Source organism: Gnatocerus cornutus, chromosome 2, assembly GCF_029298725.1.
Source record: "Gnatocerus cornutus isolate USDA-ARS CGAHR chromosome 2, icGnaCorn1.1, whole genome shotgun sequence".
NCBI classification, from domain to species: domain Eukaryota; kingdom Metazoa; phylum Arthropoda; class Insecta; order Coleoptera; family Tenebrionidae; genus Gnatocerus; species Gnatocerus cornutus.
The window spans coordinates 4,567,398-4,581,268 of record NC_142234.1 but is presented as its reverse complement, the minus strand read 5'-3'; the positions used below and the strand labels follow the sequence as shown (position 1 = coordinate 4,581,268).

The following is a 13,871-nucleotide window of genomic DNA, read 5'->3' as shown; positions in this document are numbered from 1 at the left end:
AAAACTACACCTTTTTATCTCTGTGGAGTTATTTTATAACACAAAAAAATTAATAAAGGTACATTAAAGATTATAGAAGGAACAATGCACAAAAAAGTAATATTCAAACATACACTAATAATATGCAATGATGTTCTATTTCGGCCGTCTTCCACACAATCCTTTAAAAGGGATTCGACAAAAAAAACAGAAAAAATTCATTGTATGCACAATGGATTGTAATTTCCCGACAAACTTTTGCGGAAGTTGGTAATTTTTACAGACAATTTCTTCCTGGGCATATGCATATGTACAATATCTATCCCAACCTCTGTGGAATTTCTGGGTGATCTAATTTCTATCTTATATCGTTATCTGTCACATGTCTTCTTTGTTGAAGAGATGGTCTTGAAATTTAGAAATGCTGTTAGATTCTGGAAGACGTCGACATTCCTGAGATTACCACTTCCTCACCAGGTGAAGAGAAGGATAACCAACGTTCATATTGAAAATTAGTCAAAACTAATATTTTTTTGTCTTTGTGGTATTATTTTATAACACGAAAAAAATTAATATACATTAAAGATTATAAAAGAAACAATGGTCAAAAATCAGTATTCAAACATACACTAATAATATACAATGATATTTTAATATTTTCATTTCCCTCGTCTTCCAGACAAGACAGATTCGTCAAAAAAAAAACAAAAAATGCATTATACTATGGTGGAGACAGAATCTTGGACAGTACTTTCCTGTCATTTCAAAAAGTATCGATGTAATCCTAGCTTTAGTGTCATTATGACTGACGTTAATACAAAAGTCAAACAAATTTTGAAAACGTATTTCTGCGATATGCCACCAATAACAATTGATTGTGCCGCCACAAGGAAGCCAGAATTGGATTTGCGCTACAACACTTGGTCATGGGCGAAGAGTTTTAGAGTCGAGTGGTTTTATTATTGCTAAAATGTCAAAATGACAATTACATCAAAAAATAAAAGTCTGGTTATGAACAAACGTCTTCCGTAACCCCGGTTTAGAAACTTTGACAATCAAATGACAATTCTGTCCAAGATTCAGTGTCCACAATAGTATGCACGATACAGCTTGACCGGCCCATAATGCATTTTAATTTACCAACGCACTTTTCCGGTTAGTGGGTAAAAGCTTCTGAACTGAATCTAATCAAAAATTGAAAACTATAACTTTTATTAGCTCTGAATTAATTCGAACTCGTGACCCAAAAAAAAACAGGCACATGCAGACAGCCATTCGAAACCAAAATTTTAAAGCGAACAATGTTCAAGGCAAAACATAATCGAGTTAAGATGAAAATGCAGTAGCCAATCACGATCGTTGAACCGACAATGGCCAGCGGTATTGTGTAAGGTTTCTTATGATTATTAGAATAGGCAAAATAGAGAATACTGTTGTCCATTTGTCAAGCTGACATTACGATCCTGTTGCCTAGGAAATTGAAGTGGTCTCTTATTTCTTTTAAATTATTTGACATTAGCAATAATTCTGTCAAATAAACGAAGCAAAATATTTGCGTTATTGTAGGTATATAAATAAAATCCTCATGTTTGATGAATGGTCAATAAATGATGTTGCAGCCGGCAGCTTTTCCACACGACGATAAACTGGTAGCACCCTTTTTAGGACAGATTTTTAGGTGTTTAAAAACCTTCTTAAACAAACTAACCAAAAGATAGAATGACTAGAGCTCGATAAGTCACAAGCATTAGGTCCAAGTACTAAAAATTCATAAATTATTATAAGCGAATGCCCACCTATACTTCATACCAATTGATAGTGAGGTCCAAATGTCAAACTTGGCCCGAAATTTGGGACTATCCCAAAAAATTGTGTGGAGGAATGTACTTCATAGGAACATTTTTATACACCAAAAGTTGACGACCTTGTCTGACAGCACTTTGACAGAAAGGTCATCATTTGTAAACATTGACAATTGGCTCCCGTATTTACGGAAATTTGAAGTGATTTCAAAATTGGAATGGCTTTTGAATGGTTTTCAAAGAAGTGGATTCTTTTTCTAGTTGTTGACAATGAAATTATAAAGTTTGCGTGGCCCGTTGTCGTATGACTGAAATATTTAGGTTGTTAACTTATTAGAAGAATTGGTTAGAAGTGAAACACATGGAGAATTTAGCAAAGCTTTTAATGTTTACATAGTCAACTATAAAGTGTTCAATTCGTATTTAGGTAAATTCTAACTACCTCAACCATCGAGGATTTTGAATTGCTGAATTTGAATACGTCTATACCTCACATATCAAAGATTTCATGTTGTTTTAGTGTAGGAAATAAAATGTCATCTTTTTTCAAATTATGACCAATTGTCATGAGATTCACTCTGAGGTACCGTTGTCAGCACAAAACTTCCCATTGCAAAGAAGTTTAACAAAGTTGTGTCCCTTTAATGGTGCATTTTTAAAATTTGTAGCAATTAGACGGTTCCAAAAGCGTTTTCCTTTACAAAAGTGATCACTTTTTTTAACGATATCGTATGTGTACACCAAACAAACTTTGGAATAACCAAACTATCAAATACAAAGAAATTGAATGTGGCCTGAAATACACCAAACATTAGGTCTACCTTTCTTGAATGGTGAAACTTACAGAACAGTAAAGTTCATGGTGGCCAGACAATATTCCTTTGTAACCATTGAACTCTCGTCAATAGTTTATGCTCTAAAATTTTAAACAAAATAATGACTCTCATGTGAAACCTTAAATGTCAACTTACACTTTGTACAGAGCAAATGAAGACCTAAATTGCTTTTTTTAACGTTGGCGCAAGCATTTTCATCCGCTTACAATCCACTTTTTGAAAACCAGAAAATGTCAACAATTAAAACTTTGACTGCGTCATCCCCCTCTACTTCATTACTTTGCAAGTAATACCAACTTTTCCAAAATTTCCTAGCATAGTACAATACACTGCTCAATGTGTATATACTCTTTAACACTAAAATGGGGGCCACACTATAAGGTCACTAGATCAAAGTGTCTGTTTTATAAAACAGACACTTTGATCTAGTGACCTTACCACACTATCAATTGGTATGAAATATACATTAATCCTTAATTCTTTTTGAAATATCTTGATATCTAATGACAAGTGGAAAATGTATTTTGTGTTGCGTTTCCAAATCGTTAAGAGTCCCGTTATTATCCTACTTTAATACAGGTGTCCCAGAATTTACGCCTAATAACAAAAGGACAGGTGCCAACAGCAAACAAAAAACAAAAACACATTTTTTTTGTTGCTATCAGTGTCAGAGACCAAAAATTACATAATGAAAATGTTCAATTCTAAAAGCTCGTGATTTTATGTACAATGGATTTGAATAAATTTGCGTACACCCATTTTTTGCAAGATTGAGTTTGCCTTCATTTCGACACTGTCAGATTCAAAAATTAATTAAAATGCCAAAAATGATTGTGACAGCATTTGTCAGTTTGACATAACCTAATCTAAGAAAACCCAGTCACATAGCCAAAAAATCATCAAAATTCTGCTACTTAATATTTTAAGTGTACGCGAATTTATTGCAATCCAGTGTACATTTTACGTTGCTAGATATCAAAAATTAGTTCTAAAGACGACAAATAGCTATGGTCAACTACTGACATTTTTGCATCTGACGTTGTGTCAATGTAACAAATAAAAACTATAATGACGGTTCTAAAAAATGCTCTTGATTGGTTGATTAATTTTGGTTTTCTATCGATTGGTTACTTTTACGTTTTTCCATTGCTTACAAGAGTGTCGCAGGAAAAAAATCTTTGAGATTTCTATCAATAACATTGCGTGCTTTACTTACCAAACACTTTGTATTTGTATACAACTTTGTATTTTGGGATGATATTATAAAAAAGCTGCCAATAAAATTATTGTTTGAAATTTCTGCGTAGTGACTAAAGATCCAGTGCAGAAATCCTTTGGTGCCAACGAACCACAAAAGTACGTCGGTCAATTAAAATGCATTATGGGCCGGTCAAGCATAAAATGTATACAATGCATTTTTTGTTTTTATTTTTAACAATTGTGTGGGAGACAGCCGAAATGGAAATAAACAAACATCATTGTATATTATTAATGTATGTTTGACTACTGAATTTTTTTGTATTGTTCCTTCTATAATCTTTAATGTATATTTATTTATTTTTGTGTTATAAAATAACTTCACAGACGTGGAGAGACAGTAGTTTTGTGTTAAACATGTCCTCAAACGATCGTAAAAACGACCCTAATTTCCAATATGGACGTTGGTTAGCCTCCTCTTCACCTGGAGAGGAAGTGGTAATCTCAGGAATGTCTGGACGTCTTCCAGAATCTAACAACATTCCTGAGTTTAAAGCCCATCTCTTTAACAAAGAAGACATGGTGACAGATGACGACAGAAGATGGAAATTAGATCACCCAGAAATTCCACAGAGGTTCGCAAAAATTTACGATATAGATAAGTACGATGCTGGATTTTTTGGAGTCCATCATTGCCAAGCTAAAAGTTTGTTACCGCATATACGAATTGTAATGGAAACTGCGATTGAAGCCATAATGGATGCTGGAATGCATCCGAATGAGTTGGAGGGGACAAAAACTGGAGTTTTTATATCTTCTATTACAAATGGTGTTGAGACATTGGAAGTTTTTGCAAGTGCAGGCAAGCAAAACGTTGAATTGGAAAGGTAATTCAGTCGCCTAAATGCAAAACCCGACATCTGCATTTGACAGGGCAATATAAATTTCGTAATTGTGAACAATTGGTTCTGTACAGATTTTGAAAAGGTTCACCTTTGTAATTTAGAAGCTTTTTAGTACAAACTGACAAAATTTTATCTTCCTACATTTAAAAGTAAAAGCGCTACAGTAGAGCTTTTTGTATTGCTCGAAAAATTAGGGTTAAATGCACAAGTCGGGTTTTGCATTTAAGCGACTCAATTATTAATTAAAATGGTTTGTTTTAGAAGTTTTATCTTACAGTGACAATTTAAAACTTATTTCAGCCAGAATTTAAAAAAAGTAACTATAAAAAAAAATTCAAAAAATTTGATTTAAAAACTTGACACATTCAATAACTAAACTATGCTTTTTCTCTTGATTTGACCAGAAATTTATTTTATCCTTAAATGTAAAAAAACAGACGATTTTACTTAGGATTTACAAATGACTAGCACTTGATTTTTTCAAAAAGAACCTCCTGTAAATTTTTAGGGTAATGAATGTAGTTTTATACAAGGTGTTTCAGAACGTTCGCACTTCCTCTTAATAAGAAATTCTCTATTCCAGACACGTGTATATCTCAGTTGTTAGATTCTATGCAATTTGCAAAATACTGTTTTATCAGGTTATTTAGTCTTCAAATTTATTACATGAAAATTATGAACAACGTTTACACCCATCTATCAACATCTTGTATTACAAATGTCATTTATCCTTTAGTTGGTGAAATTGTCGCTTTATTGATTGTATTTACAATTTCTAGTGTCCATAAAATGCAACACGCCAGCGTTAATCGAAATTTGTGTTCATAAAGATAAAGTGACTTATGAAAATTTGGTGTAAACGTAGTTTCCCACTGCGCCGTCATAATTTTAAAAACTAACTTGATAAAACAGCTTTTTTTCTCAAATTTTGAATACAATATGCATTAGATTTAAATTAATAACTGATTTTTTTTATCACAGTTATGTTAAATAAAATTTGAATTTGCGAGTATTTCCGCAAAAACTCAAAGATCGCTAAAAATTACATTTCTTAGGCGCCGCGACGACAAACAAACTGTACTAAAAAACAAAATTTTGCGTCAGATTGGAAAACGTATGCAAAATATCAAATGTTTATTTTTGAAATTGAAAACGATTTTGGGAGTGACCATAAGTGTTGCCGGAGCCAGAATAATTGTCTTGTAAAAATTTCTACAATTAATTTGTCTGATCGATGTATATGCATGCAAGTACTGAGAAATTTCAACACTCGGTATATAAATAAATCATTATGCCCAACATTATTTGTAAAAAAGTTATTAAGTACTATGTGTTCAAAAAAAAAGATAATTCACAACAATAAAGCATATTATGAATATGATAGATATGCATGACATTAAAGCTTTGTCATTTAGAACAACAATTTTAGCTAAAAATTACCACTGAAAGATAAGACTATTTCACACGGAATTGAAATGCTATAGAATCTTCACAAAATGATGCATTTTTACTACTGCTTATAAAATAATGTATTGGAAACACGGAATCCTGGTCAATATGTTATTATTGTCATTTAAAGAAATTTTAATGTAAAATTTCGGGACAGAAGAGATCCTTTATTTGCTAAGTACAAAGTTTTTTTTATTTCGTTTAACGGTTTAAGAACTACAATTATGTAATGTGCAACTATGAAACTTTTTGTAAAGTTTAAAATGGTAAAAAACCTACGTAAATCAAATAGTTTATGACAATCTAATAACAGTTTTGCCCACGATTTAGGTTCCAAACCTTTTTATATATTATTTATATTATTTTAGCAAGCTACCATATTTATTAGCCAACAAGCTGAGCTATTATTTAAAAGTTAGAGGTCCATCGGTCATGATAGATACTGCTTGTAGTAGTTCTATGAATGCTTTAGATACTGCTTTCCAAGCTATAAGAAGTGGTCAATGCGACAACGCAATAGTTGGTGGAGCCAGTTTACTCATGCATCCTAGTCCCACACGTCAGTTCTTCAGGTTTTTTTTGTACAAGTCGATGAGCAATGTTAATGGTCCGTTCTAGATTAGGAGTTCTGAGTAGTGATGGTAATTGCAAAGTTTTTGATGAAAATGCTTCTGGTTACGCCAGAGGTGAAACCATTGCTTGTGTTTTACTTCAACGAGCTGTGAACGCTAGGCGCATTTACGCGAAAATCATCAACATCAAAGTTAACAGCGACGGTTACAAAGAGGAAGGAATTACGTTTCCGTCATCCCAAGCACAGAAAATTCTCATGTCAGAAATTTACGATGAAAGTGGAGTTGCCCCCTCTAAACTGAGTTTTATGGAAGCTCACGGGACTGGAACCCAAGTGGGTGATCCTAGAGAAGTGGAAGCGATTGATGGAGCATTGGCTCAAAAAAGAGAAAAACAACTTCTTGTGGGATCTGTTAAATCAAATATTGGTCACACGGAACTTGCATCTGGTCTTTGCTCCATTATTAAAGTATTGATTGCGATGGAGAGCGGATTCATAGCGCCCAACATCAACTTTAAAAAGGCGAAGAAAGGGTTGAAAGGATTTGAAGAAGAGAGAATGAAAGTGGTAACTGAGCTAACTGAACTCAAAGATGACGAAGCTGTTATTGGGATAAACAATTTTGGATTTGGTGGCAACAATGTTCATGTCATCTTAAAAAGACACCAAAAGACGAAAATTAGAATCAAAGATGATTGTCCTACATTGGTTTGTGTGAGTGGCCGCACTGAAGAAGCGGTCCGGAAGCTGTTAAATGTTAACAAAATGGATGCTGAATATGTTGGACTTCTCCACCAGATCTTCAAGATCAATTTTCAAAGACATTTTTATCGAGGTTACACTATAATTTCTCAAGGTAGCGTCGTGGCAACATCATTAAAGTTTTCAAAATCACAATCACCTTTTTATCTCTTCTTTGGCCAGTTTCACCTTAATTTTGGTGTGCTTGAAACGTACTTAAGAAAATTTCCAATTTTCGAAAATATTCTTGAAAGGTAAGCTACCAAGATTTTTGCTATAAATTATTTTAACACTCTTTTGAAGAATCAATGAATTTCTACAGGACAACGTGAAAACTATTAGCGGCTTTATGAAATACGACATCTTGAACTCTCTTTGTCTTCAAATTGCAATTATAGATATTTTTAAGCAACTAGAATTAAGCCCGAAAGCTGTTTATGTCGACTCTTGTTGTAAACTTGTAGCTGCATACCACTATGGCATCATCACGTTCAAAGAAGCTGTTTCTTTAGCAGTCAAAACTACAGAGTTAGATGACTTCAACTTCCAAGTAGTAGACGGCTCGATCGCTGATACTTTGACTCAACTCCCGAAAGACTCCATAGTTCTGAATTTTTCAAATTTCTGTCTAAACGACAAAGACACGATGATAGTACGCGGTGGCTCAGTGGTTTTCCTCGAGGCCTTGGGACGGTAATTTCAAAACGATTTGACTACTGAAATTGATTTAATTTTGCAGATTGTATGAAAACGGTTATACGCCTCAACTCCACAAGCTGTATCCTGAAGTTGAGTATCCAGTAAGTCGTGACACTGCTATGATTTCACCTCTGGTTCTGTGGAACCATGATAAGAACTGGTACACTTTAAAATTCGAACACACCGACAAATCTAGTCATGAGCAAAAAGAGATCAAAATGTCCTATTTGTGTGAAGAAAACGAATTTTTGGCAGGTCACATTATCGATGGTGAGTGGTCACCAAAAGAGTCATCTAGTTAAAAGATGTTTTAGGTCGTAATCTCGTTCCGGCAACTGAATATTTGCGTTTGGTGTGGGAGACCTTGGAGAAATGTCGTTTAGTTAGTGATGTTCGACTAGTTTTCTCTAATTGCAAATTTTTAAAAGCTGTCACGATGCCAAAGAGTGGTTTCATTACGTTGTTGGTGACAATTCAAAGAGGAACTGGTTACTTTGAAGTACTTGAAAGGGATTTTGTTGTTGCAAGCGGATTTATAAATGTAGGCACTGACTTAAATCAAATCGAACCGATTGCTTTTAACGAAGACGATTCCATGGAAATGTTGCAGCATGATGAAATCTACAGAGAATTGTACTTGCGTGGATACAACTATAGGTAAAATTGCTATAAAAGAAAATGCTGCCAATGTGTCTCTTAGTGGCTTGTTTAAGAGTATCCAAAAATGCAGTGTTGATGGTTCTGTTGGCTTGATTAAGTGGGCAAATAACTGGAGCGCCTTCATGGACAACATGTTACAAATGATTATTCTTCAAACTGATTCGAGGCTGCTTTTCGTCCCTGTTTCTATAAAGAAATTAAGTATTGATTCAATAAAACACTTAGAGGTGGTTGCCCAACTGGGAGAAGAACCTCTCATTCCAGTCTACGCGTACAAAGATGCCAACATTATCAAGTAACAAGTTCCTTCCATGTTTAGCCTGATTTTTTAACATTTTTTTCTAGATCCGGTGGAATCGAGATAAGCGGTCTTCACGCCACATCAATTTCAAAGAAAAAGCCGCGATTAGAGCCTGTCTTGGAAAAATATGTTTTTGTTCCTAACGTCACATCTCTTAGTCTTTCAGATGCAATAAGAGTTAACACTCAGATTATTCTTGAGAATTCTTCAGGCAGTCATTTCAAAGCTGTGGAAATCATCGACGACACTCAACTTGAAAGCGATTTTCTATTACTTTTAGTATGTAATGTACTGGATGATATGCCTTTGGTCGTTCCAGATCTTACAATTTCTTCCAAGACAGAAATTGAAGATTTAACCGGTGTGAAGGTTGAAAGCGTCACTCTTACACCTGAAAGTAACTTGCTTTTGCTTGTTGGTACCAAGATCTTACAGCGTCCGAACTTGAAACAAATGATGGTTGGTTTGGCCACCAATGGGTTTGTTCTGACGCGCGAGTCGATTGATTTTGATTTAGACTCTACTACGGATGTCGACGTTTTAACAGTTTACACAACTCCCAAAGAAAAGTTGGTGTTATTTCGACCAAGTCAACCAGTCTTAAAGACAAAGTTCGTACAAGTGTCTTCAACTAATTTTGAGTGGATACCAGAATTAAAAAGTGCTCTAAAGGATGAAGAAAATGTTGTCATCTACTCCACGAATGTTGAGACTGAAGGAGTCTTGGGTTTGGTGAATTGTATTAGAAGAGAACCAAGTGGCAGTAAAGTGAAGTGTTTTTTTATGATGGACGAAACTTTGGAGTTTCATCCTCATAAACACGAAAACCAACTAAGAAAGAATTTTGCGATCAATGTCTATAAGAGTGGAACCTGGGGGACATACCGACATTTGCTGCTTGAAGAAGAGCCAAATGTTCTGTGTGACCATTGTTTTGCTAATGTTACCAAAAGAGGCGACATTTCAAGCTTGACATGGTTGGAAGGAAATCTAACTGATAGTACGCCTATACCCGAAGGAAAACGCTTAATTTCAGTTTGTATCGCTGATAAAAAAATTAAAATTACAGAGGCATTTTCCAGACTTACTTCTGTGCAATTAACTTTAAAGACATAATGGTGGCATCGGGACGAATTCCTGTGGAAGTTTTTGCCCTTAGTCGTTTGGACCAAGAGTATCCCATTGGTTTCGAATTTTCGGGAACAGACCAAAAGTAATATTTTTCATTTTTAAATGTACTTTTCGTCCAACAAATTATTTCTTTCTAGAGGAAGACGCGTAATTGGACTTGTTGAAATTAAAGCATTGTCTTCGTACATTGTTGGTCATGATGACTTTTTATGGGAAATTCCAAATATGTGGAGTCTTGAAGAAGCGGCAACAGTTCCTGTTGTGTATTCAACAGTTTTATCTGCCTTTTCAAGGGTAACTAAGAAGAAATCACTTGATTGATGTTTGGATGACAATTTTGCAGAGCAAATTGCAGCCCGGATCTTCAATATTAATTCATTCCGCCACGGGGGGCATCGGTCTAGCTGCTTTGAATGTTTGTTTTTATTACAACTGCAACGTTTATGTCACTGTTGGCACTAAAGAGAAACGCGAATATCTTAAGAAGCATTATCCTCAAATTTTGGAGAGTCATATTGGAAATTCGCGTGATACATCATTTGAAGAGATGATCAAGAAAGATACTGCTGGCCGTGGTGTTGACTTTGTATTGAATTCTCTTGCAGACGATAAATTGACGGCTTCGGTGAGGTGTTTAGCGAGAGGTGGTAGCTTTTTGGAAATCGGTAAATTTGATTTGGCCAACAACACACCACTTGATCTCTTGCTTATGGAAAAAGGAGCGAGTTACCACGGGATCATGTTGGATGAATTGATTTTTAGTTCTTCAGAAGAAAAACTTGTTTTACACAACCTTGTGTCTGAAGGGATTAAAGCTGGTTTTGTAAAACCGCTTCCTCGAGTGGTGTTCAAGAAAGAAGAAATTGAATCTTCGTTTAGACATATGATGACTGGCAAACATATAGGGAAAGTATTGGTGAAGATGAGAGAAGAAAGAATTGATGTATCAAAACAAATCCAGTTTGATGCCAGACCCAGGTGGGTAGTGATTTGATAATTATAACGATGCAGTTGCTAAAACACTTCTTTAAAGATTTAACTGTGACGTGCGATTTTGCTATGTAATAATTGGTGGTCTTGGAGGAGTTGGTTTAGAGCTAGCAGATTGGTTAGTACTGAGAGGAGCTAAAAAGATGGTTCTAGTATCAAGAACAGGAGTCCAAAGTGGGCACCAAAAACAGAGAATAAGGTAAACTAATGGAATGTTGAAACATTCAACTAACTCAACTCTATAGATTATGGACATCATATGGTGTCAATGTCAGAATTTCAACAAAAGACGTAACAACAGAACATAGATGCTTAGAATTATTGAAAGAAGCTTCAGAGTTGGGACCCGTTGACGGTATCTTCAATTTAGCGGTCGTTCTTAAAGACGCTCTCTTCGAAGACCAAACTACAGAATCCTTTTTGGAGTCGTTGGGACCAAAAGCTCGAGCAACTATGTATTTAGACAAATTATCAAGAGAAGTGTGCCCTCAACTAAGGTCTCTACTAACCTCTCTTCAATTTTAGTTACTTTTTCTCTCTTCAGATATTTTGTTGTTTTCTCGTCAGTGTCTTGTGGTCGAGGCAATGTAGGCCAAAGCAACTACGGAATGTCGAATTCAATAATGGAAAGAATCTGCGAAAAGCGTAAAAGTGAAGGTTTTCCAGCAATGGCGATTCAGTGGGGTGCAATAGGAGATGTAACAATCGTTCCTCTCACAGCTCTTTTTTTTAATCAAGTTTTTTCAGGTTGGCTTAGTTGCCAAAATGCAAAAAGAAAACAAAGATTTGGTCATTGGTGGAACAATGCAACAAAAAATTTCAAGTTGTCTTGATGTTTTAGGCAGATTCTTAACCAGAGACGATCCAATAGTTTCCAGTATGGTTGTCGCCGAAAAAAATAACAGAAGTCGTGGTATCGTTAGCGCAACAGACGCTGTTGCCAGCATTTTGGGCATCAAAGATCTAAAAACTGTTAGTTCACATTTGACTCTTCCAGAGCTAGGAATGGACTCGATGAGTGGAACCGAGATTATCCAAGTGTTGGAAAAAGAATTCGACATATACGTCACACCAAAAGAAATGCGGGGTTTAACATTCGCAAAGTAATAATCACAGTAAAAACGACACTCTTTAATCCGGAATTTTGTAGATTAGCTGAAATGGAAGCTGATAAATCCAGTAAAATTGAAGGAAGTACTAGCATTAACTCAAACATCAACATTTTCTTACGAAACATTCCTCAATTTTTACACTACGATAACGCGATAGTTGAACTTAACAACTATGAGAGTGAAATTGTTGCAATTTTAGTTCCTGGCCTTGAAGGCGAATTTTCCAATCTCGAGCGATTGTATAAGATAAAAGCGCGCCTCCTAGGTGTACATTACAGCTGTTATAACGAAGAGACAATCCAAGAGCTTGCTCGCAAAATATTCTCAGTGAGTAGTCTAAAGTTTTCAACACCATATTTGCATTTACAACTTTAGGACATTGAAGAACAGCTCAAGAAAAACGTTGAATTCGTTATCATCGGTTACTCTTTCGGCGCAGATGTTGCCATAGAACTAACTGTCCTTCTAGAACAAAGCGGTTACAGTGGAAAAGTAATCCTAATTGATGGTTCTCCAAATTATCTCTCTACTTCAGCAAAGTTATTCTATTCTTCAATAAAAGAATTTGATAACGCAATAATTCAACAGATTCTCTCTTTGGCGATATCCACCACCGCACTTTCACAAAACAAGGTACTTACGTATTACTACTTCTTTTAACAGAAATTGTAAAGCTGTTTCAGGATAAATTCTTAGAGTGTTCCAGTCTTTCGGATAAAATTGACCTCGCAGTGTCATTAGTACCTATCGAAATGCTGGAAGAAGCAGGTTTTAATAAAGAAGCTGCACTTGCTCATTATCAGCGCTTTAAAGCAATGATTAGCTATAATTTCATTCAAGAGCAAATTAAATCGGATCTTTATTTAATCAAAGCTAAAGCTTCTTTGGTTGATGATTGTGACGATTATGGGTTATCCAAAGTATCTAAAAAGACTCCTGTGGTCACAACAATAGAAGGAAACCATCTAACAATGTTGAATAACCCAGAAATTGATCAAATTATAAATAAAATTATATCTAATTGTTAAATGCAACTAAGGGCGAGAAAGAACGGGTAAAATGGGTTTAAATTAAGTATTTTACGATTGCCAATTACATTTTATTTAATTCGAACATTTAGAATTGAGGATATTTTGGTATGTTTAAATAATTTTGCAAATACAAGATTGAATTATTTTTTGTTGCTTTGTTAATCAATCCCATTATTATCATTAAACTTATTGATCATCAGACACATTTTGTGTTGTTCTCATCTCCTGTATTATGTTACGATGTATAAAAAGTTCAATTGGTCATTTTGTCGAATTGGTTAAGTGAAATTACTTATTTACAATTTACAATTACAATTTTTATTTTTGAATTAATTATCTGAAATAGTGTAACTTCCTTTTTTTCCCTGGGTTACGAGTTTTAGCACATTTGTATTAATATATCGTATGCAACCAGCAATACGCTCAAGTGAAGTTTTGTCAGATTTTAAGTATGTAGCTGTGTG

The 13,871-nt window shown here is 34.8% G+C and overlaps 1 protein-coding gene across 1 annotated transcript; it reads left to right on the top strand.

The window, feature by feature from the left end:
* The first annotated feature begins 4,231 nt into the window (after positions 1-4,231).
* On the top strand, positions 4,232-13,425 carry LOC148178225 (fatty acid synthase-like). The gene is made up of 18 exons (XM_088050707.1): positions 4,232-4,701; positions 6,537-6,740; positions 6,787-7,737; positions 7,787-8,176; positions 8,223-8,452; positions 8,497-8,839; positions 8,883-9,137; positions 9,188-10,178; positions 10,226-10,356; positions 10,412-10,561; positions 10,608-11,252; positions 11,308-11,463; positions 11,510-11,761; positions 11,809-11,962; positions 12,012-12,367; positions 12,415-12,703; positions 12,752-13,009; positions 13,060-13,425. Exons 1-18 carry the CDS (start codon positions 4,232-4,234, stop codon positions 13,402-13,404), a joined length of 6,570 nt encoding a protein of 2,189 aa, XP_087906833.1. The 3' UTR covers positions 13,405-13,425.
* Positions 13,426-13,871: the final 446 nt, after the last annotated feature.

What these genes read in the sequence shown, in the direction of transcription:
- LOC148178225 (XM_088050707.1), top strand. Translation starts at nt 4,232, where the DNA reads ATGTCCTCAAACGATCGTAAAAACGACCCTAATTTCCAATATGGACGT. An exon ending in TTCCTCGAGGCCTTGGGACG is followed by an intron (nt 8,177 to 8,222) that starts GTAATTTCAAAA and finishes TTAATTTTGCAG; the next exon opens with ATTGTATGAAAACGGTTATA. An exon ending in CAGTTTGATGCCAGACCCAG is followed by an intron (nt 11,253 to 11,307) that starts GTGGGTAGTGAT and finishes ACTTCTTTAAAG; the next exon opens with ATTTAACTGTGACGTGCGAT.